The 22,626-nt window shown below is 45.9% G+C and overlaps 1 protein-coding gene across 2 annotated transcripts in view; it reads left to right on the top strand.

Moving 5' to 3' along the window:
• The window catches only part of RBFOX1 (RNA binding protein, fox-1 homolog (C. elegans) 1), a 188,688-nt gene that overhangs the window by 119,129 nt on the left and 46,933 nt on the right, over positions 1-22,626 (top strand). For both annotated transcript variants that reach the window (XM_015425535.1, XM_015425536.1), the window contains 2 exons: positions 2,005-2,044; positions 15,288-15,352. In XM_015425535.1, coding sequence (XP_015281021.1) covers positions 2,005-2,044; positions 15,288-15,352 — 105 coding nt within the window. The remainder of the gene's footprint in view (positions 1-2,004; positions 2,045-15,287; positions 15,353-22,626) is intronic.

A 22,626-nucleotide genomic window follows, 5' to 3' on the forward strand; every position in this document is an offset into this window, starting at 1 on the left:
AGAATGTATCCAAAGCTCCCTTGTAGCTCTGTGTTGCAGAGAATGAAAATCACGTGGCTTTTGAGACAGCCACTGCCATCAAAGAGCTAAGATCCTAGGAAGCTGCAAGGTAGGGGTGTGCATTCGGATTTACCTGAGCCAAAGTTAACCCAAAAAAACAACAACACAACCTTATCAGTATTTTGGGGTATATTTCAGCATTCCAAATCTATCCGGGTGTTCTTGAGAAAACTGGGGGGGGGGGGGAATCCCAGATATATTGGGGAATTACCAGGCAGATCCGAAAACAGTGGAGAGGCAGTAGCAAATTGCTCCCGCCTTTCAGCTGTTTGCAGGGCTTCCACTGCAGTCCCTTTAAGGTTTAAAGGGACTGCAGAAGACAGGCCAAGGATCATCTGTTCAGGGGGAGGAGATTGTTCCCGCTGGCAGCCAGCAGCTCGGTTTAAACTGAAATGCAGGAGCAGCCAAGCCAGCCCCAGGACTGGGCTGGCTTTTTTTTTTAACCAGTATTTTTCTTCTTGGGTCTATTGGACCCCCCCTCCCCAAAAAATCGGGATTTCTGAAAAATCCCAGATTTGAATACTGTACTGGTATCGGGATCCAGGATTTTTTTGAAATCTTGAAATTTTGGGGGGTTCAATAGACCTGAACTGAAAAATACCAGTTTAAAAAAAATGCACACCCCCTACTCTAAGGTTGTCGAGGCAACAGCTTGAGTATCTTGGCAAAGTTATCAACTGTGAGTTGAGTTTGTGATTTGGCTATAGGTGGGGCACCTTAAGAAGGATGTTGTAGACAAAGGGAATTAGATAAGCATATGGAGCAGAAGTCCATCAGTGGCTGTTAGCCACATGACCATGGAAATGTCTTCGGACAGCGCTGGCTCTTCGGCTTGGAAACGGAGATGAGCACCGCAACCCTAGAGTCGGATTTGACTGGCTTTCGAGCAAGGGAACCTTTACCTTTTTTTTTTAATAGATAGGAACTCTCAGGCTGGGGCAAGTGATGCTCTGTATTCTTGGTGCTTTTGGGGAGGGGCAACAGTGGGAGGGCTTCTAGTGTCCTCTGGCCCCACTGCTGGACCTCCTGACGGCACCTGGCGTTTTTGGCCACTGTGTGACAGAGTGTTGGACTGGAGGGGCCATTGGCCTGATCCAACAATGGCTTGTCTTATGTTCTTAAATGAGGACAGATTTGGAGGAGGCTAGCAAGGATGGTCAGGGGGTGGTCTGAAAAACATGTACAATGGAAGGGTGAAGGAACTGAGTATATTTAGCCTAGAGAAGATTCTCACGGAAGAGGGCAAAGGCTGAATTTAATGGACTTAAGTTACAGGAGAGTCGATTTCACAAGAAAGTTAACTTCCAGTGGTCAAGGCAGTTTGATAGTTGAACCAATTTCATAGCCATAGGGAGGGCTGTTCAAGCAGATTCTGAATAGCCATCCATTGGGAATGTCCTAGCTTTGTGTTACCTCTATTGACCATGGGGTTGGACTTCCAGCTCTAGGATTCAAACAGCTTAACATCTGTCTTTGCACTGGCTTAGCATGACAAACTTCAGCAGCATCAGGGCTGGTCCTCATACAGTGATATTAGCACAACCCTCGTCCCCATGCCTAAAAACCAGATCGATGCGTTGCCTGAATGACGGTGTATGCTGCTAGCTCCGAAGCAGGTGCAGTCTGCAGAGTAATTGCGAGCAAATGTTGTTGCCTGTTTCTGAACTAATCTGTCCTGTACAGGAGATTCAGGGTTGCACGTCAGTAGGGGATGGCCCCAGCTTTCCTCATCAAAGGGAAGAACCATTTTGATCTCCTAACCCCCTTACCCGATGTGAACGGTGCCCCACCCCAAATATATATACACACCTATATATTTCAGTTTGGTTTCCCCCTTGTTCTGTTCTTGTCATGAGACTAACCTCGAGCGTTCAGGGGTTGGTGGCGTTTGCATGTGGAAATGCACTAATATGAATGTTTCTCTTTGTGTGTGCATCCTTGCAGTGTTGTTTACCAGGATGGATTTTATGGTGCAGACATTTATGTAAGTATTCATCAATGTGCATGCTGTCCATGGTACATTGCCGGCGCCATTTGTTTACTTCCTTATTTTTTGTGCGTTTGCGGCATAAGCTTGACTTTGTTCGTCCATGCTGCCATCTCTGGAACATCCAAAACAAACAAACAAACAAACAAACAAAAGCAACCCAAATGTGGATGATTATCTTTTGGAACCTCGTTGTATCCATCGCATTTGTCATCATTTGGCTGGATTCACTCATCAGTGGCCTCTCAAGTGGCACGGAAGATGTATCTGCGACTGGGGTGGCCACCTTCTTCTCTCGCCGGCACCTTGTGGCGAGAGAAGCCTGCTGTGCGGAAATTAAGCAAGACCCTCCGTCTCTGAGTGCCGTGTCTGGGAAAATAGTCTCTCTTGCTAAATTTCAGCATCTCTAGGCTCAAACAGGCAAGAAGATTGGGTGCTGCGGTCTGTTGTGTACTGCCAATTTACCTTGGGACTGTGCAGATAAGGCAGAAAGAGCTTAACGTTTCGATCTCCACTCAGCGTCACCATTCCAACCTGTTACTAGCATTTTAAAGGAGGGATGATTTGTTTTTAAGGATGTGTATTAATTCCCCCCCCCTTTCAAATGCTCATCAGCAGAGGGGAGAGCCAGTTTCAAATAGTGAATCTGAGTGAAGGCAGAAGAGTTAACTCCCCTTTTACTTCTCTGCATGTCCCCGAGGCAAACTGAGGCTGCACACGTCTGTGATTTGCATTTTATGAACACAGGATCTGCATCTCATCTGTCTGAGCCCTCAGATGGCCAAGAAAAGCTCAGAGGCAACCTTGCCTCAGCCTCATTTCCTCGCTGCTGTTTGCCGTTGGGGATCAACAAGGGGACAAGGGAACTTGCGCGGACCTTGTCTTCTGTATGTCTTGCACCCTCTCCCGGATCCAGATTCATGCTCTCAGCAGACCTGCGTACAGCTGCCAATGAAAAATGTGGGCGTCTGTAACCTGCCACTGAAATCTGGGCATCCAAATGCCCTGTGTTCTCTCAATCCTCACTCACCAACCAAAGATGCTGTGATGTAAAGCCAACCTCTGGGGGCCACACAAAGGCATTTTCAGCAGCAACTTCTCTGGCAGGCTGCCTTCTCTTGTACACAACCCCATGACCAAAACATTTAGCAACCCAACATCTGCCACATGGGTGGAATACTAGGGGTTAATTAATTATCATATGGCATTGTGTGTGGTATGGCTAGAGATCTGAAGATTGTCTGGCAGCCTGAAGTTCTAACTCTTTTAGCGTTGGTGAGCTAGACTTATTGGGGGGGGGAGGCTGAGAGAGCACTGAGAGAACTGTGACTGACCCAAGGTCATCTAGCTGGCTTCATGTAGAGGAGTGCGGAATCGAACCAGGTTCTCCAGATTCGAGTCTGCCACTCTTAACCACCACACCACACTGGCTCTCATACTAGGGGTAGAAGGAGAAGGCAGGCACCACAGATACAATGAATCCACCCCTCTCAATCAGTGTGCCCTCTAAGCTGAGTTAATGTGAGCTAGCTCATAGTTTTTTAGCCTCCGGCTCACACATTTTTGTCTTCGCTCCCAAAGGATGGGCTCCAGAGCAAACTAATTTACGCAGTAGCCAAATGGCTCGCTCACGATTTTAATGCCAGCAGCTCAGAAAGCAGAATTTTTGCTCACAAGACTCCACAACTAAGAGGGAGCATTGCTCTCCATCTACCACAAACCAGACAAGTACAGTGTGGCACAGCACAATACAGGAATCTTGATGCCAGTGAGTGGTTAAACAAGACCCCGAGATGACATCTACTAGCTAAGCCAGGCCTACCCCTTAAAACAGGCCGTCCGTCTCCCCGCTGTGATCGCTACCACCTCAACTTTTAAATAGGAAGGTGAGGACAACTCATTCAACTCTAGCCATTAAAAGGTGCCAAAGAAGCACGCAGGTTGCTTTTATAGAGAGTCCAAAATGCCAAGATTGAGAAGTAAGTAGTTTAGTAAGAAATAAGAGTGTGGCACACACAGGGGTATTTTTGGGCAGGAACGCACAGGAACGGAGTTCCGGCTGGCTCCCAAGTTGGCCACGCCCAGCAGGAACTCATTAGCATAACAGGCCACACCCAACAGCAGAAACTCATTAGGATTGGCTACATTAGGGGTGTGTGGCCTAACATGCAAAGGAGTTCCTGCTACAAAAAAAAGCCCTGCGTTTTGACCACAAACAAGGTCAACAGAATAAGAAGCAAAAGGTGGGCGTGGCTGGATGACCACACTTCTGGTAAAATCGGGGTGTGGCATAATATGCTAATGAGCTGTGCTGTTAGGGCTGTAGTCTAATATGCTAATGAGTTTCTGCTGTTGGGTGTGGCCTATTATGCTAATGAGTTCCTGCTGGGCTTTTTCTACAAAAAAAGCCCTGGACACACATGTAGGCAGAGAGGAAAGGCATGGCTGGATATTCAAAAAGTCAAAGGTATTCCTTATAGTAGCTGAATCAGGCATCACTAGGGCATTTACAAGAAAAAGCAGAAAGCAGAAAACTGACACAACTGGCAAAAAAAAAAAAGAGAGCACAAACAGAATCAAAACTTCGACACGGTTTGGTGTCAGCGACCATGAAACACAACCTGTTGCTCAGTCATACAACCAATGTGGGAAAGTTCAGGATGCTAATCACAGAGCATAAGGGTACTGGGAGGTATCTCTACCTCAACCCTCTGTGAATGTACAAGCATCAGACTGATTCATGATACATTATCAGCTTGAGGTGATCTGGCAGGAAAATACGTTCTTTCCAGCAAAAATTACCCTGTCAGTTAACCCGGGGAAGGAACTGTAGGTTGCCTTTGAGGTTGTGAGACGCAGGTTTCAGACAGAGAGGGAAGGCTTTTTCGGCCTAGCCTTAAGGTGGAGCTTTGAAGTAACTTGACCAAACAACCTTGTTGTTCAGTTTCATGCCACTCCTAAAAATAGAGGTAATTAAACAGATTCCTGTTATCCACCAGTGTGTAGCCTAATTGCGTTGCCGTTGCATCAGCAGCATCGAGATACTAAGAGATTTTGGGGGGAGCAATCAGGTGTTTACGGGGCATAGGTCCATCTGTGGCTCTTAGTTCATGGAGCAGCAGGCCTATCTACTGCCAGGATGGCTAAGTGGAACCTCCATGTTTAGAGACAATCTGTCTCTGAATATCAGGGGGCAACACCAGGGCAAGATTTTGGTTTCTGTACCTCTGCTTGTGGGCCTTCTGGGGTTACCTGGTTGGCCACTGTGGGAAATCAAAAAGGCCTTCACCCACAAAGCTCCTTTGTAGTCCTGCACTTGGAATTTGATTTTTTAAAAAGCCACGCCACTCCTAAAAATAGAGGTAATTAAACAGATTCCCGTTATCCACCAGTCTGTAGCCTAATTGCGTTGCCGTTGCATCAGCAGCATCGAGATACTAAGAGATTGATTACATTAAATTGGTACGAACATTAAAAATTCATTAAGTCGTACTTTGGGGGAGGGGGGAATCCCATGATTTTTATTTATTACCAATGATCCTATCAAGACATTTAGAATAAAATCATTTACATTTTCAGATGACAGGGAAAGAGCCTCAACTTTTAGGGGTTAAAAAAAAAGGCTAGTATTTTTTTCCTGTGAAAAGGAGCTGCGATTGTATGTGCATTTTTCGGTGACACAGACTGTACCTTCAGTGGTTCTCAGGGTTTGGAACTGCCACTGAGAACTGCTGTATAAAGCAACAATCAAAGGTTTAGGGAAGGAAGTTGATCATCACGATAATGGGGAGTGTGCTATTGTCACCTCTGGCCACCTCATGGATTGCCCTGCCTGAATATCCCAGAAGTGAATGATTACAGTAGTTTAATAGCCAATTGAGGTGTGGATCCCTAAGTAAGATAGATAAGGCATCTTGTACCCATTCCTATATCATCCCCAAATTTTGTCTGCAGTGAAGATGGAAGCAGAAATGTTTCCCAAGGGGAAGGGTTCCACCTTGAAGGAAAAGTCTCTGAAATTGGGAGGGAGGTCAAAAGAAGTGCCTTAGAACTAGAGAGCTGGAAGGGGCCATACAGGCCACCTACTCCAACCCTCTGCTCAGTGCAGGATCAGTCTGACAAGCGTTCATCCAGCCACTCCCTGAAGACTGCCAGTGAGGGGGATCAGACCACGGGGTCCTTCTGTTCCCGTACCCAAGCAGTTGCCCCCAGGAAATCTCTAGTCAGAGCAAAGAGGGATGCAGATTCCCCTAAGTGTTGCTTGGATATTCTAACAAATTGACAGTTCCAGATGGGCAGCCATGTTGTTCTGAAGCAGTAGAACCAATTTAGAGTCCATTGGCACCTTTAAGACCAACAAAGGTTTATTCAAGGTATGAGCTTTAGTGGGCATGCACGCTTTTAAAAAAGTGTATTCGTTTTTCATGCATGCACACAAAAGCTCATACCTTGAATAAACCTTTGTTGGTCTTAAAGGTGCCACTGGACTCCAAATTTGTTCTAATAAACGGACACTATGTGTTGCCATTCAATGCTGTGTATCTGAGGTGAGGAAATAGAAAACCAAATAATACTAGGATGCATGGTGTTGCAGAGGGGTTTTTTTTGTTTTGTTTTTAAGAGGCGCCAGAATTCACAAGAGGGAAATGAATTTTTCAATCTGTATACTGAAAACGCATGGCATTTAAAATATTTTTAAAATAATTTTGTCAAAGAGGTTCCGGAACTCCGTTCCGGCACATTCCCCCAGGGAAAAAAAAGCCCTGTTGTATCCATTATGGAATGATGTTTTCTACACAGCTTTTGGGTGGCATTATTAACCAGGGCTCTTTTTGTAGAAAAAGCCCAGCAGGAACTAATTAGCATAATAGGCGACACCCAACAGCAGAAACCTATTAGCATATTAGGCCACACCTCTGACAGCACAGCTCATTGGCGTATTAGGCCACACCCCACGTTACCAAAAGTGTGGTCATCCAACCACACCCACCTTTTGCTTCTTATTCTGTTTACTTTGTTGTCAAAACCCAGGGCTTTTTTTGGAGCAGGAACTCCTTTGCATGTTAGGCCACACACCCCTAATGTAGCCAATCCTGATGAGTGTCTGCTGTTGGGTGTGTCCTATTATGCTAATGAGTTCCTGCTGGGCGTGGCCAACTCAGGAGCCAGCCGGAACTCCGTTCCTGTGCGTTCCTGCCCCAAAATAGCCCTGTTAATAACAAATATCTTTGCTCTTAGGTCGAAAGATTTTTCAGGGTCCCTGATAGACTGAAACATCCCAAGCAGATATTGCTGGGCCAAGGAGTGACTGAGATGAACGCTCCTTTCGTCTTTGAATTGTAATGTGAGGATCTGATTTGTTTCAAGGTTAGGACTCCAGAACGGGAGTCCCTTTCTCTGCCCTGCTCCCAGTGAAGATCTGACCAAAAATCTCAAGCGATGCTTCCTTTCTTCTAGGCTCCACTGTTTTCACATTTCATACAGGAGTCGTGCCCACGCCAAGTCTCCCACACAGCTCAATTTCCTCTCCAGCTCTGCCCCTTCTATTGTTTGCCAAGGAGAATAAAACCGAGATGTGTAGGGAGAGAGGGAGAAAATGTGATTCAGAATTTATTAGTTCCCTACAGAGCCCAGGGATATTGACCGGCCCGCGGATCGATTACCACCCGGCTTTGGCTCAGTTAGCCATTTTAAATGGAGAGAACCGAAGCTCTGTGGAGGGGGGTGGGGGGAAATTGTAGAAGATGCTGACAGGAGAAACGTGCGGCGGAGAAGCACGGCTGGCGAAAAGAAAGCAGCTCAGAGAAATAAGCGAGCGCGTAGGGTCATCTGTGGATTTAAACACAACATGCGGGGGACTAAAGAGAACAGATTCAGAAAAACACAAAGAGCAAAAGAGGAATCTGACAGCAATGGCAGAGTCTGTTAGGAAAGATATCAGAAGTTGGCATTCCCTGAGCTCGGGTGTTCTGGTGGTCTCAGAGCAAGGACTTCAGGACCGCTGGCAGGAGCTGATCAAAGGTCGGTCTAGTCCAGCACTGTTTCCTTGTGGAAGCCCTCAAGGAGGCCTCCCCTCTTGTGCATTCACAGCGTCTGGTTCTCAGAGGTGTACTGCCTCTCTCAAGCGAGTTTCCTTTAGGAGGCATGGCTAGTAGCTGTGGCTGCCCTTGGTCTGTTCCAGCACATGTATTATTTCATGCTACATTCCGGTCACGTTCCTCTTTGGAATAGGTACAACCTTATCCCCACCCCCCCCCACCCCAGTCATTAGGGTTGAACTGTTCTCATAGAATAGAATCATAGAGTTGGAAGGGACCTCCAGGGTCGTCTCGTCCAACCCACTGCACGATGCAGGAAATGCACAAACACCTCCCCCCCAGTGACTCCTGTTCCATGCCCAGAAGATGACAAAAAAAAAACCCCTCCAGGATCCCTGGCCAAACTGGCCTGGAGAAAAAATTGCTGCCTGACCCCAAAGTGGCGATCGGCATTTCCCTGGGACCAGAAGAACGAAGCACTGAAGCAATCCTTCCTGCCCTCCCTATCATGATCTGCCTGAGTTCCCAGAATCAGCCTCGCTGTCAGATGGGCATCTAGCATCTGTTTGAAAACCTCCAAAGAAAGAGAGCCCACCACCTCCCAAGGAAGCCTGCTCCATTGAGGGACCGCTCTCGCTGCCAGCAAGTTCTTCTTAATGTTTAGCCAAAAACTCTTCTGATTCAACCTCAACCCACTGGTTCTGGACCGACCTTCTGGGGCAACGGAAAACAACTCTATATGGCAGCCCTTCGAGTACTTTATTTTGGTTCCTCTGTCGATTGATAGCAAAACAGGTGGCGAGGGCAGGGCCCGAAGGGGAGATGTGATGGTAACCTTCCCCCTCGTCCCTAGTGTTTTTCTTGGCATGGCTTTCCACACCGCTTTTCACCTGAGTGAGTTTCCCGCGGCCCGTTTGCAGAGGTGGTAGCTGAACGTGAGGCATGTCTCCCTGAGCGTGGCTTCACCGCATCACATCCTGCCTTCAGTCCACCAACTCCAATTCCATTTACTTATTTAAACCATTTATTAGTCCCCTTTGTCCCTTATGGATCTCAAGGCAGCTCAGAGACACAAGTAAAGGACAGAATATGATACGTTAAAAAGCATCAGACCAAAATTTAAAACCACTTCTCAGGACTGCTTACTGTACTTAGTCAAATGCAGCCCTGGGAAAAAGCAGTTTCGGCTATCTCCTAAAGCTTGGGAGTGAGGGGACCAGGCGCACTTCCCTGGGAAGGAACTTTGCAGCTCTTCGGCAGCTGCCCGGGTTTCCACATCACTTGACCCTTCCTTTACAACCTCTCAACAGCCAAGGAGGACATGTGAACAACACTGGATTGAGAGGTAATTGTATAGTTGCCAGGCTCCCACTGCAGGCAGAGGATGCCATTGGGGGGAGAATGGTGCCAAAATGAGGGATGTCAGTGGCATCCCAGTGTGCTTATGTCACTTCCTGTGAGCTTGGAAGTGACATCAGAGCATCACTGCTCTGGCATTTGGGGGGAAACTCTGTGGTTTAACCTGGGCCATAGCTACGGTGGTGCTATTGGGGGCTCCGCCCCCTTCCTTAAAGGGCCTCTGCTACTTAAAGGCTTCCTTTCTTCCCAAAAAGATTGAGAGGGATCCTTTAAATGCTCTTGAGGAGTGTGGGATGTCCCTCTGCTTCCCTCTTGCAAGATTTAAAGAACCCTCCAGCTGATTGGCGGGCCACATGCTCCCTGCTGATCAGCTGAAGGGCCCTTTAAATCCTACAGAAGGGTAGGAAGCAGTGTTCCCTCTAAGCTGAGTTAGTGTGAGCTAGCTCACAGTTTTTTAGCCTCTGGCTCACACATTTTTGTCTTAGCTCAGGAAGGATGGCTCCAGAGCAAACTAATTTATGCAGCAGCCAAATCTCCTGCTCAATATGTTAATGCCAGTAGCTCACAAAGTAGAATTTTTGCTCACAGAGCTCCATAGCTTAGAGGGAACATTGGTAGGGAGAGGGGTGCACACCACCCCCTTCATTATGGCAAATAATGGCAGCCCCACCAGAAACATTTTGCCCCACAAGCCACAAAATCCTGGCTATGGGTCTGGGCTATCTATAGAGTTTTGCCCGAATGCAAACACATTGTCAGTTTTATGATATCACTTCTGCTGTGCCCGGGAAGTCCTATCAGCTTGCTGCCAGCAAGGGTCTCCACTACCTGGTAAGTCCTCCCTGCCCCTGCCGGTTACCAGGGGTACCTGGCAACCCTAGGTAATTGTTTAAACTTCCTTGAAGACGGCTTCATTTAGTGTACCTCTAGCTACAGTTATGAGATTAGTGCTGGTGTAAATAGTGAAAAGGAACAGGGATGCAGGGGTCCAAGAGCAGGTGGGAACTGAGCATCCTTTACCCAGCAACAAGCCCATTCTCATAACAGGATCCACTTTTGTCATTTCAGGACTAAAACAGGCATTTCTGCTCTCGTGAGATTTTATGTGTAGGATGGGATCACACGCTACAAGTCTTTTCTAGAGGTGTTACCTGTTTTGACAAATTTTATCCCACTATTTCTTCTTGGAAAATCTCCATTTTGATTTTATTTCCCCCTGGTCAGACCGGTGAAGCTTTAATTTCACACCATTCGATGTGTCTTTGTGCGGAATTCTCCCCCATTAAACTGTATGCAATCATGTCAGATTTACAGATAACCCGCGACAAAAATGGGTGAAACGAAAAGCCAAAATAAAACAAAAGTCCAGTATTACCTTAAAAGACTGCACTTTCATTCACAGGTGAGATTTGACTCACAAAAGGCCATGCCAAAATAAATGTTGCTGGTCTTCAAGGTGCTACTGGACTTCTGTTTTATTGTTGTCGACCTGCGCAGCTACCCTTGTGGAACGACTAGGGAATGTTCATTCGTACATTGGTGCTTTGTCCAAGCCAGTCCCGGGACTGCTTAAGTCGGTGGTGTACCAGTAAGCTTTCTATTACATTGATCAGTACACCTGTCCCAGGGTCCGTAATTTATTGGGGGGGGGGTACCAGTGTCCATGCCAATGGACTTGGCTAACATGATTGAGAGATGACTTGGTGGTTCAGGGAAGGGTCTGAATGATGAGTATACAAATAGGCAGGGCTCTTTTTGTAGAAAAAGCCCAGCAGGAACTCATTAGCATAATAGGCCACACCCCTGACAGCACAGCTTATTAGCACATTAGGCCACACCCCCATGTTACCAGAAGTGTGCTCATCCAGCCACACCCATCTTTTGCTTCTTATCCTGTTTACTTTGTTGTCAAAACTTGGGGCTTTTTTTGTAGCAGGAACTCCTTTGCATGTTAGGCCACACACCCCTAATGTAGCCAATTTTAATGAGTTCCTGCTGTTGGGTGTGGCCTATTATGCTAATGAGTTCCTGCTACGTGTGGCCAACTTGGGAGCCAGCCGGAACTCCGTCCCTGTACGTTCCCGCCCAAAAATAGCCCTGCAAATAGGTATAGAAGTGAAAATACTAGGGTAACACGCCCTCTTAGTTCTATTTGCAAACTCCATCTGGCTTTGCCTGATTTACCTGCTAGGTGGGACCAACTCTACTTCCAACAGATAAAAAAGTAATATGCTGTGGTGGGTGGGGCCCGTCATGATTGCCCTGCAACTGTGCATCGGCTAGACGGCATGGGTCCCAGAGAAATGTCTATTGCAGCTTGCAGAGCCCTCAAAGAACTCCAAATCCGGTCAGCTGAATGATAGTCTCCCTTTTCCCTTCACTCTCTCAAGCATTCGCTTTTAAGCTATGAGGACACAATTGAGTCTCCTAAGAGAAGGGGGTGAAGAGATTCAAACGGGAATGTAAATGTTGTTTGCCTTATCTGTGGAGTCTGGGTTCTGGCTGTTAATTGGCATGCGGTGAGGTCTTTGGGAAATGGCTGATGTGAGGCTCTGGTCTATTGAACAGGAAGTAGGGCTGTTTTCACAGTTTGATCATCAATGCACCGTTGCACACAGTTCCTTTCCAAGATACATGTGTGTGTGTGTGTGTGTGTGTGTTTCTTCTTTTGCTTGCTTAATTGAATAGTTTTGCTTACTGTCACATACAAGTAAATGTTAATTCTGCGGGGAAAGGAATCTTTTGTCTCAGAGCTGTTCCATAATCCAGTTATGGCAGTAAATGTTTGTTTTCAGTGTGTTTAAAGGGTATAGTTTTACACAGGTTGTACAGAGAGAGAGAAAGAGAGATAATATTGCGGCATGAACTTAAGTGTCAGAGAAGGAATGGGAAGGTCTGGGTTCAAATCATCCATTGCCATGAAGCTCACTGTGGAAGGATCTGCATACCGTGGGCACTAAATGAAATTGATGAGGAGTCGGGTTAGAACGGATAAAAGGAAGTACTTCTTCACCCAAAGAGTAATTAACACATGGAATTCACTGCTGCAAGCCACAAGGTATAGATAGGAACTCTCATTCTGGGGCAAGGGATGCTCTGTATTCTTGGTGCTTGGGGGGGTAACAGTGGGAGGGCTTCTGGTGTCCTGGCCCCACTGTTGGACCTCCTGATGGCACCTGGCATTTTTGGCCACCATGTGACACAGAGTGTTGGACTAGATGGGCCACTGGTCTGATCCAACATTGGCTTCTCTTATGTTCTTATGTCCTGTGCTGATCAAAAATCCATGAGATAAATGACGGCAGTTATGTTCTGCCCAACAATGTGTGGATCCAATCCTCATGGTCTCCAGTCTTTTTCTCACACACGCCAGCCTCACAGGGTGGTTGTTGTGATCAGAAAATGAATGAAGGGACAGCCACGTACACCAACCCCGGACACAAGAAGTATGAGGTTGATCAAAAATCCATGAGATAAATGACGGCAGTTATGTTCTGCCCAACAATGTGTGATTGAAGGGACAGCCACATACACCAACCCCGGACACAAGAAGTATGAGACAGAAAGGTCTCCGAGTAGCTTTAGTCTGGCTTCCTTAGCTGCCTTCAGAAATCACGCTAAACGGCAGCTTGATTAAACTCTGGTTTGACATGATGTCTGAATGCCGATTTCCCCACTCACTTTGATTAGAAAGAGGGCTACAAGTCAGGATTCTTGGCCAGAGCCGAGTCCCAGCTTTGAGTGCTGTTCTGTAGTGATTTGGTTTACCTTTTATGTCCGAATGCAGGAACTGCAGCTCAATCACCTTTTTGCTTAGTATCACCTCCCTAGGGGCTCGAAGGTGCAGCAGTGCAATCAATTTGAATTCAGTCCTGATAATGATAAGGGTCATTGTCGGAGGTTTAAAACAAGGAGTAATTCCGTTAACAGAGAGTTCAGTGCTTGTAGGCTTGGTAGCAAGTGCCTTATTAGCATCTGTGTTAGGTTAGGCGTTTGTCATGTGTGAGCTGCTCTGATTGGAAGTAAGAACTCCTGGCTAGAAGGCCGCGGAAGGGCAAGGGAGTTTAAGGAAGTGAGGGGACTGTGGGCCCCAAGTTCTCCAAAGGTCGCTAGGTCCTGAGTAAGAGCCCCAAGATGACCTCTGTCAAGGCTGTAGCTAGTGCAGGGGGTATGGGGCAATGCCCCTTCCCCAATTTTCAATGTCCCCACAGGGCTGAGACAGAGCTCCTGGGTGTGTGTGTGTCTCTCCATGACCAGGAAGTCCCACACAAGGAAAGCCCAGCCAGCCACTCACCTCCGTGCCCAAAGCACAGCTAGATGGGGGGGGGGAGTGAGTAATGGCCATGTTCCGGTCCTAGGCGACTCCTCCCGGGCTTTGGGGGGCTGCTTCTCAGCCTTACCTGCAGAGCTGTTGGGAGGGCCAAACAGGAGAGGGAAATTGGCGGTGGGAGGAAAAGATTAATTAACTAATTGATTTAGTTAATTAAATTAGCCACTCTGGGGCCGCCCCCCCCCACGGAAAACAGTCTAGCTACGGGGCTACCGGGTGAATTTCCCCCATCACTGCCATCCCGTGATGAGATTCTTGGATGGTGGGTGCAATATCCAACAATATGTAGGATTCCCCTGTACGATGACAGCCATTTTTGCCTTGAGGCAACTCTTGCATAAGCAGAGTCCTTCTCAAGATTTGGGCATGGAAAACCTATCGGACAGCGTGGCCCAAGAGCTAAGTTGCCAAAGCTTACAGAGAGAAGCAGAGCTTGGGGCTTGTCACTCCAGCTAGGTTCTGTCCACAGAGTGTGAGTGACTGTCATGGGGGAGGCAGAGGCCCTTGGCTTCCATCGGTGGTAACCGTTCTGCTTTCAGGGAACTTCAGCATTGAAGGAAACTGGAACTTTCAAAGGGAACACTAAGTCATCCCAGGAATCTCATGACTAGCCACGGACTCATGTCAGCGGGTGACATTTGTATATGATAGGATCAGATATTTGTATGTGGCCGGTGTGTTTAAAGTTCCTACTACTACGCAAGAAGCCACTGGTACATTAACCAAAAAGCCACTCGGTAGATCTGACCAAAGTCCATCTCAGCCTGCCTTTTGTGTCCAGACCCAGTCCACTAATCACATCTTGTGGCACTTGCAAGCTGTGTATGTGAAGCTGTGAACCACCCCCTTGTGTTTGATGGCCAAAGGTATTCTATAACAGCTTATGGGGTTTCCATTTTGCTATGCATGGCTTAATAGCTATTCTTTGACCTCTGTTCCGCAAACGTTTCAAAAACCACGAGTGGTTAGCTGCTGCATTTTGTTATTCCCGTATGTGACAAGTTAAACTTTCATGAGTATCACGGACCACAGTTTATGCCTCTCTGCTCCAGCAGTAAATGGACAAACCACTTGGAGATGGGAAGGGGTGGACCTGTCTCGATGGGCTGCACATGAAGAACCAAGCTGAACTTTTGTGGCACTCATAGTGACTTGGGCCCCTCAGCTCGGATTCAAACCGCAGTGACTGTCACAATGGTGGCAGACTCAAACGATGCCTATGCGCATGCTGCTGCCGGGTCTGATGTCATCATCCCTGTGAGCCCAAGGGTGAGCCAAGCACTCCCTGTGGCTCTGCCAGGGACCACTGTGCTCAGCTGGCTTCACTGCCATCTGAACGTCTCAGTCCACCTCTGGAATTGCCTTTGCTGACCAGGACACCGTTTGAGAACCTCTGTAGCGGACAATGAAAATCATAACACAGTGGATTGTCATGGATCATCTCGAGTGTCTTTTTTTTGGGTTCTTTTCCTTGACTTGTAGCCATCTGATTTAGCATCTGTTTATTTTCCAGGGTGGTTATGCTGCCTACCGGTATGCCCAGCCCACCACCGCCACCGCAGCTGCCTACAGTGACAGGTAAGAAGCCACTGATTGGTTGAATTTCTACTTCATTCAGAGATGGTGGTACCTAGAGATCTTGGAATCGCCTTGGTTTTAATGTATTTGTTGTTCTGCACCCAACACAACTATGGTCTCTGAGGCTGTATAGTGATAATCCATGAAGAGCCATCCATAGAGAAACTATTGCTCACCTTACGGGATGCACACGATCACGTAGTGTCGAGGTAGAGTGTTCCACAGAACTCCGAAGTTCTGTGGGATGGTCCCAATCATCTAACTTTAGTTTATTTTTTTCAACCTATGCTAAACCCTCACTGGAGTCCACAGATATAGAAGACGGACAGATCCTAATAAAACGTAGCTGTTTTAGAATGACAGAGCAGAGAATCCGTAAAAAAGAGGAGGACAAACTTCTCTGTCTTGAGAACTTCCATCAGTTTGGTTGACATTCTCAAAAATCCTCAGTCAATGTATACATTCAGTAGAATCAGTGGTAAGAGTCTTCTCCAGACTATACAATTGTACGTGGGGGTTCATTGTTCCCCGTGCACTTGGAGAACAATCCCATGCCAAAAAGAAGTCTAGGCAGAATCCTTCTTTCCAGCATGCTATTTTTATATGTTGAGGGAGTTAGATGGGGTAGTACTCAAGTAGGAGAATCCTCATTGGCAGTAGAGGTGAACAAGTGTCATTTATGCGGGTCTCGTCCTGTATTTCCATCTTCACCCTTTCGATATAAATCCCTGTAAGCTTTGATGTGGTTGTAGTGGTTACACTCCCTGATTACTGGAGAGACCCGAGCCTCGTTTCCCCATAAAGCTCATTAGGTTATCTTGGGCTAGTCCCACTATCTCTGTATATCCTGCTTCACAGATCAAATAAGGGAGGGGAAAGCATGTAGACTGCCCTGAGCTGCTTGAGGGAAGGGAATGATAAAAAGGTGACAGACATATAGAACTTTGTGTGCATCTGTGCACAACAGGCATTCTTGATACACAGGGGTCATTTCGTAGAAAAAGAGGTGCAGGAGCTCATTAGCATAACTCATTAGCATAACTTATTTGCATAGGCCACAACCCCTGGCCTCACCGGAAGTGTGTCAGAAGGCAACACCCACCACTCAGGCTCCACTGGACTCTTTTGGATTGCTAGCTATTGGGGGGGACGACGTGCAGATCTGTCCTTGAAGAGGAGGGAGAGCTTGTACCTGAATAAAACCTGGTCTTAAAGGTGCCACTGGACTGTTTTGGACTGGGGGGCGCTCTGCAACTTACCTGGCTGCTTCTTGCTCTGACTGAGGGCTGCTGGGAGCAGGGGGTGGGGCTTCTTGCATGTACCTGCCCCCTGGGCTCTTTACTGCCGGAGCTCCGCTCCTGTGCGCTCCTGCCGGAAATGACCCCTGTTGATACATCTTTCAAATTAATGTTGCCATCGAATTTTATGTAATGTTTTAATTAGAAATAATGCATATCCAGACAGTATCCCCTCCCTCAAGATCTAGGAGACGTTTGAAGAAAATGGGCAAAAACGAATACACATTTGGCTCTGCTCCATGACACAGGCAACTCAGATCGGAGCAGCATATTCTGTAGACAAATCATGTCAGAGGGGAATTCAGACGCAACCCCAGCCAAGGTCTAGGAAAAGCTTCATCCCTTGATTCTGCTGAATGTATATGATAGGCCTTAACAGGTTTTGCCTGAACAGGTATCTCAAAATACACTTCACTTTAAACCAAACTCAGTGGCTTGTATCCTATCACTCTGCTCAGTCAAGTTAGATAATGCTTCTGGGCCAAGGAGGCTGCTTCTGCTAGAGGAAGGCGGAGCAGAATAGGAGGATGAAAGCCACTAAAATCTGCAGACAGGTATTTTATGTGCATCTATGTTTGCTCGCGCATGGCTGAGAAATCTTACCAGAACTCTCTTGGTTTTCTTTGAAATTCCTCGGATATTTGGCTCCAGAAGAACTGATATTCTGAATTTCACTTTAAGCGAAATTTCGAAAGGAATTCTCGAAAAATACTCGGGACTTGAATGCAGTCATAATATAGGTCAATATAACATTGCGGGGTGGGGGGGGAGAACAACCAAGAGACCAGCTATAGTTCAGTGTCATGAAACATGCTCTGTATACACGAGGCTCCACAACTGATCATTGACTTCCAATGACTGACTGACAGTGTGGGTAGGATGGTCTACCTGAAACTGCCTCTGTTGGCCAACGTAGATAATGGTAGATGGACCAATGATCTGATTCAGCATAAGGCAGCTCCGTGTGTTTAGTAGCCTAAAAGTATGATCCTACCAAGTTCTGAGTTGTGCTTTGGAATCCCAGGCCATAAGGCATGTGGTTTACCCACCATCGGATGCCTAGAATAGTAAATTACGTGTGTCAGTAAAGTCACCACAGATCTTCCTCCATGGAGAGAACTTTCATAGTACATGGATATGACACTTTAGAGAGAAGCCAGTTCAACCATCTAAGGGTCACTTGGCCAGCCATCAAGTATTAAGTAATAAATTGTTGAGGTCATAACTGGATAACGACCTCATGCAAATGAGATCAAAGTTCCTGTGCCATTCAGTTTATTTTCCTCTGGTCACCTCAAGTGAGGGTGTGAACCAGAAGGGACAAGAATAATGTTCTCTAGGTTCACATTTCAATTTGAAATTAATGAAGTAGAACTCTTTTGTCCTATTTCCCCCTCTTTGGAGTCACTCCCTCACCCTTTTGCCGCTATTTTGGCAGCCATTTTCTTCTCATTTTAATTCCTCCCGAAGTGCTCCCGGCCAATCGGGGACCACATGCTGGATTTCTGGAAGCTGGCTCTTATCTGACGTTTGAATGCAGAGCATCAGGGTAGATTAGATATGACAACCAAGGTACACAGCAGACTGTTGCTAGATCCACATACACCAGTGCTGTGCATCAGATTTTGTGTTCAGCTTTACATCTCCCATTTGAAACTATTTGTAAGAGGCCCATAATGTGCCTCACCTCAGCTGTTTTGAGAGCTTTGGTTGAACAAAAAATACAGTGCAATAAGAACTGTTTCTAAGCATCCCCCTCCCCAGTTTAAACGGTATAGCTGACTAATTGATGCACAAATAAAACGGGAAACGTCCATTTTTATGGAGAAAGTTTGGTGTGAGAAAACGGAAAATGGCATGAAAATAAAAGGACTGTGGGTTCAATCGGCATGAGGGAGAAGAAATCTGAATGAGGAATTTGAAAACATCCCCAGTGCCATTGAAAGCAACATAATGGGACTCGCTAGCTGTGCCCATTGGCTAGGATCAGACACACGGCTTTTATTGTGTGCGTGGACTTGTTGGCTTCAAGTGATAGACCTCCCTTGCCTGTATCATATGCAGCTTTTTAAAATCCTTCTCTTGCAAAACAGGGGAAAACTTTGAGAACTGGAAGCCCCGAGTCCCTTTGAGTGTTCCGGTTTAGCGACATTTGAATCTGGACGGCCCCATTCTGCTTTCTTTTCCAGATCAGCCAGCAGCCCAAACACTTTCTTTCTTTGTTCACATCCCAGAAAATCCTCCCATTTTGAATTTAGCTTTCTTATTCATTTCTTAGTTTTTTGGGTTCTTTTTTTTAAATCGTATTTTTTTCAAACCTGGCCCATTCCAAAGCTTGAAGGGAGATGCTTATACACATAAAAGGTACATTCAAAATGGCCCATTAAAATCAGTTTTAATCCAATAAAAAGTATCAAGCACTAGAATTCCCATCTTAAAACCGTGACTGTAAAAGTGACCCCAATTCTTATTCATCTATTAACTTAACTGAATCCCCGGGTTTTTTGTTCCTAATGGGAACTCAGGGTGGATAGAAACATCACTATAGAAGTGAGATTACTGCTTTAAACTTATTAATACATAATATCATAAAGATGAAAAAAAAGCATAATCCAGCCATGGCTAAAAATGAATAAAGCTACAGTTCTGTCCAGGACTACTTGAAAGCAGGCCCCAAAGGTCTCACAGATATTAAGATTTACTTTGGAGTAAGATCCAACAGGGATAAGCTGTTTCAATGGTGTGTTAAGCGCACGAGTTCATATAGAATCAATGGAATTCATAGCTGCTGAACTGTGGCAAGATGGCATTCGGTATCATTGAAATAAATCTGAACCCTGTCAGATTGGACGGTTTAACTTGCCTTTTCAAAGAATTATTGTATTTTCCTTCTTATTTTTATAAAATTATACGGAGGTGAGAAATATACACATACACACACACACATAATTTGCACTTAAGAGGGCTTATTCAATATTCACTTGATCAAAATAACAACTGAACTTGTTACTTCTGGAGCTATTAGTTTCTCTAATAAATAGGAATCTAACATCACCTTAACATAACAAGGTAACAGCATTCCGTGCACCTTGGTGTTTAGTCATGCCGGCCACATGACCATGGAAACATCTTTGGACAGCGCTGGCTCTTCGGCTTTGAAACGGAGATGAGCACCGCAACCCTAGAGTCGGATTCGACTGGCTTTCGAGCAAGGGAACCTTTACCTTTACCTAACATCACCTTAAAGACTAAACTTTTTTTTTTTATTCTGCCATACATTTTCATGGACAGAGTGTAATGACCATGATTCAGAATTACTAGTTCCTGTACAATTTGGTTCCATAAACTAAAATGTATCTTTTTTTATAGAGCGGATGCATTTTTGAGATGCTGGGGGTCTACAGATTTTCTTTCCACCCCTAGATTTTATCACTTTGAATATACATGGAAAGTTAGGGGCACATATAAAAAAAGCTGCCCCACCCCAAAGGTAGATGGAAGACACAAAACTGAAGATTAATTTGAAAAAAAGTTGTAGGTTCAGACTTGGTTAGTAGTTGTGTATATAGTGGGGAGACCAATCCCAGGATTCATGGGGCAACCCCAACATCTAGCTGGGAAGGGCTGCCGGAGAAAGCGCTTTAAAATGGTTTGTATTTAAAAAAAATAAGAATGTGTGAAGGTGGAGCAAGTAGATTTTTTGAAGTGCTGTTCATGGATTCCGTTTCTGAAAGAAAAACAAATTGCCAATATATCTGTAGTGAACAACTGTATGAATGCTAAAGCGCTCTGCATGCATGGTTGTCTTCCCAAATGTGCTTATTATTCTGGTAATGAAGAAACACACACACGTGTTTGATGAATAGACTCAATTTGCATGAACTGGCTGAGGCATGCTGTGTCTGACAGGTAAGAAAGCTAACTTTTTTTTTTTTTTTGGTTTGTTTCTGATTTCCGGATGAGTCTTATCACTCCAGTTGTGCTGTTTGCGCCTGGTACGCGACCGAGTTTTTGTTTTCTTTACTTAACGGTAAATGATTGTCTGGAGTGCTCCTCGGGAATTCTCATTTCATCTCCACAAAGGTGTGTCGTTAGCATGCGGCAAACTCAAGTCTTTTTTCTGTCGGCTTGCGGAGCTCAGACAAACAAACAGAAAACACCAAGAATTGTTTCAAAGCAAAAGTGCCCCACAGTCATTCAGAGTTTAAATGCACAAAAGAGAATCCCATAAATCTTGAGTTTTCAGCAAGTATTCTTTGGATCTCTCAACATCCGTTTCAAGGGTCTGATGCATTTGGGTTCAAAGATGCGTTGCAGGGTTCCAGGACATCTGTACTTGTGTCTAATGATATTAGAATATGGCCTTGGACTGCAGTTTGGGAGCCTGAATGTGTTCTCAGCAAAGTGCGGGGTAGTTCCCACAGACCTCTTTTAGAACTCTCCTTTCCCCTGGCAAGTGGCCACCACACCCGGTGTTCAACTGACTACTACACAGCCGGATGATTCGAGTCAAGTGATGCTGTTTTCCACTTCCCGTAGGAGTGTCCGGGAGGGAGGGAAGTTTTCCCTTCCCTGGACCACTGGCAGACAGGCAGCTCTCAAGGAAAAGGATATGCTCTGTTAAGTGGTGGGGGAGGCGAGAGAACAAGCTGATGAACATTTCTAGAGGACAAAGTGTGTCAATGAGGTTTGGTTGGAGGCATGTTTGGGTTGAATGTAGGTATGGCCAGAGAGGGCACCAGCCTCATAGGACAGTCGCGTAAGTTAGGTAGCAAATACTGATCTCTTAGACACAGGCTTGTGGCACGTGGAAAGGAGTAGTGTGCCTTCTGCTGATGAATCACTCATTGCTCTTGCCAAATCACCTGCTTTTGAGGGGTTTTTTTTTGGGGGGGGCTATTTGGATGGGCCAGTGCATCAGTTTGATTAAATACAGCAGCATGAATGAGGGCCATCCATGTGTCAGCGTTTCACAGCCCTCCCAAGAAGGAAGAAGGAAGCCCCCCCCCCCAGTATGAGTTACCAAACTAGCTCGGTCTCATCTCTTTGCAGGGACAGGCAAAGGCAGACCATCTCTACCCGTCTCTTGCCTTGAAAAACCTACAGGGTCACCTTAAGTCAGCTGCGACTTAAAAAAACCCTTTTATTTATATAACAACGATTTACTGTAGCACATACTATTAGGAAACTACTACAATAAAAAAATAACTAAAAACACACAAAAAACACAAGAGCAATAAAACCATACAGCTATTCAATATGTGACTTGATGGAGCAAAAAAAGAAGTTACCACCAAGTTTAACCGGAAGCAAAATGTGGAACAGATGTGCACAAGAGCCTTCCTAAGGGCCGTGCTTGTTTTCTCCTCGTGGAAGAAAGTGCCCGTTCAGAAAACGTGAGCGCAAAAACAAATAAACAAACAATGCAATGTAAGTAATGAAGGGCCTTTTACTTGCCCATTGCTCTTTATTTAAGAACACCTTCGGTGGCCACCTGATTACCTAGTCAAAGTGGCTTTTTAAAAAACATTTTGGGGCAGAAATAGGACCGCTTACCCTTAAGGTTACCTAGAGGCTTAGTAAGAAGCAGCCTGTCACTGCTCAAATAAAAAGGTGTCTCGGAACCAGTGTTCCCTCTAAGCTGAGTGAGTGGGAGCTAGCTCACAGTTTTTTAGCCTCCGGCTCATATGTTTTTGTCTCAGCTCAGGAAGGAGGGCTCCAGAGCAAACGGATTCATGCAGCAGCCAAATCGCTCGCTCACAACTTTAATGCCCGCAGCTCACAAAGTAGAATTTTTGCTCACAAGACTCCACAGCTTAGAGGGAGCATTGCTTGGAACTCAAGACTTTCTCCCACTTCCCTTCCAATCCTGCTAAGAATGAAGCAGCCATCTTTCTTCTCTTTTCAGTCGTGCCCGGGCTCTCGAGTTCTTTTTTTTTCGGTTCTTGGCCTAGATTTGGGTTCAGGAATTCCTCT

This window comes from Gekko japonicus, unplaced genomic scaffold (assembly GCF_001447785.1).
Source record: "Gekko japonicus isolate JY-2015 unplaced genomic scaffold, Gekko_japonicus_V1.1 scaffold675, whole genome shotgun sequence".
NCBI lineage: Eukaryota > Metazoa > Chordata > Lepidosauria > Squamata > Gekkonidae > Gekko > Gekko japonicus.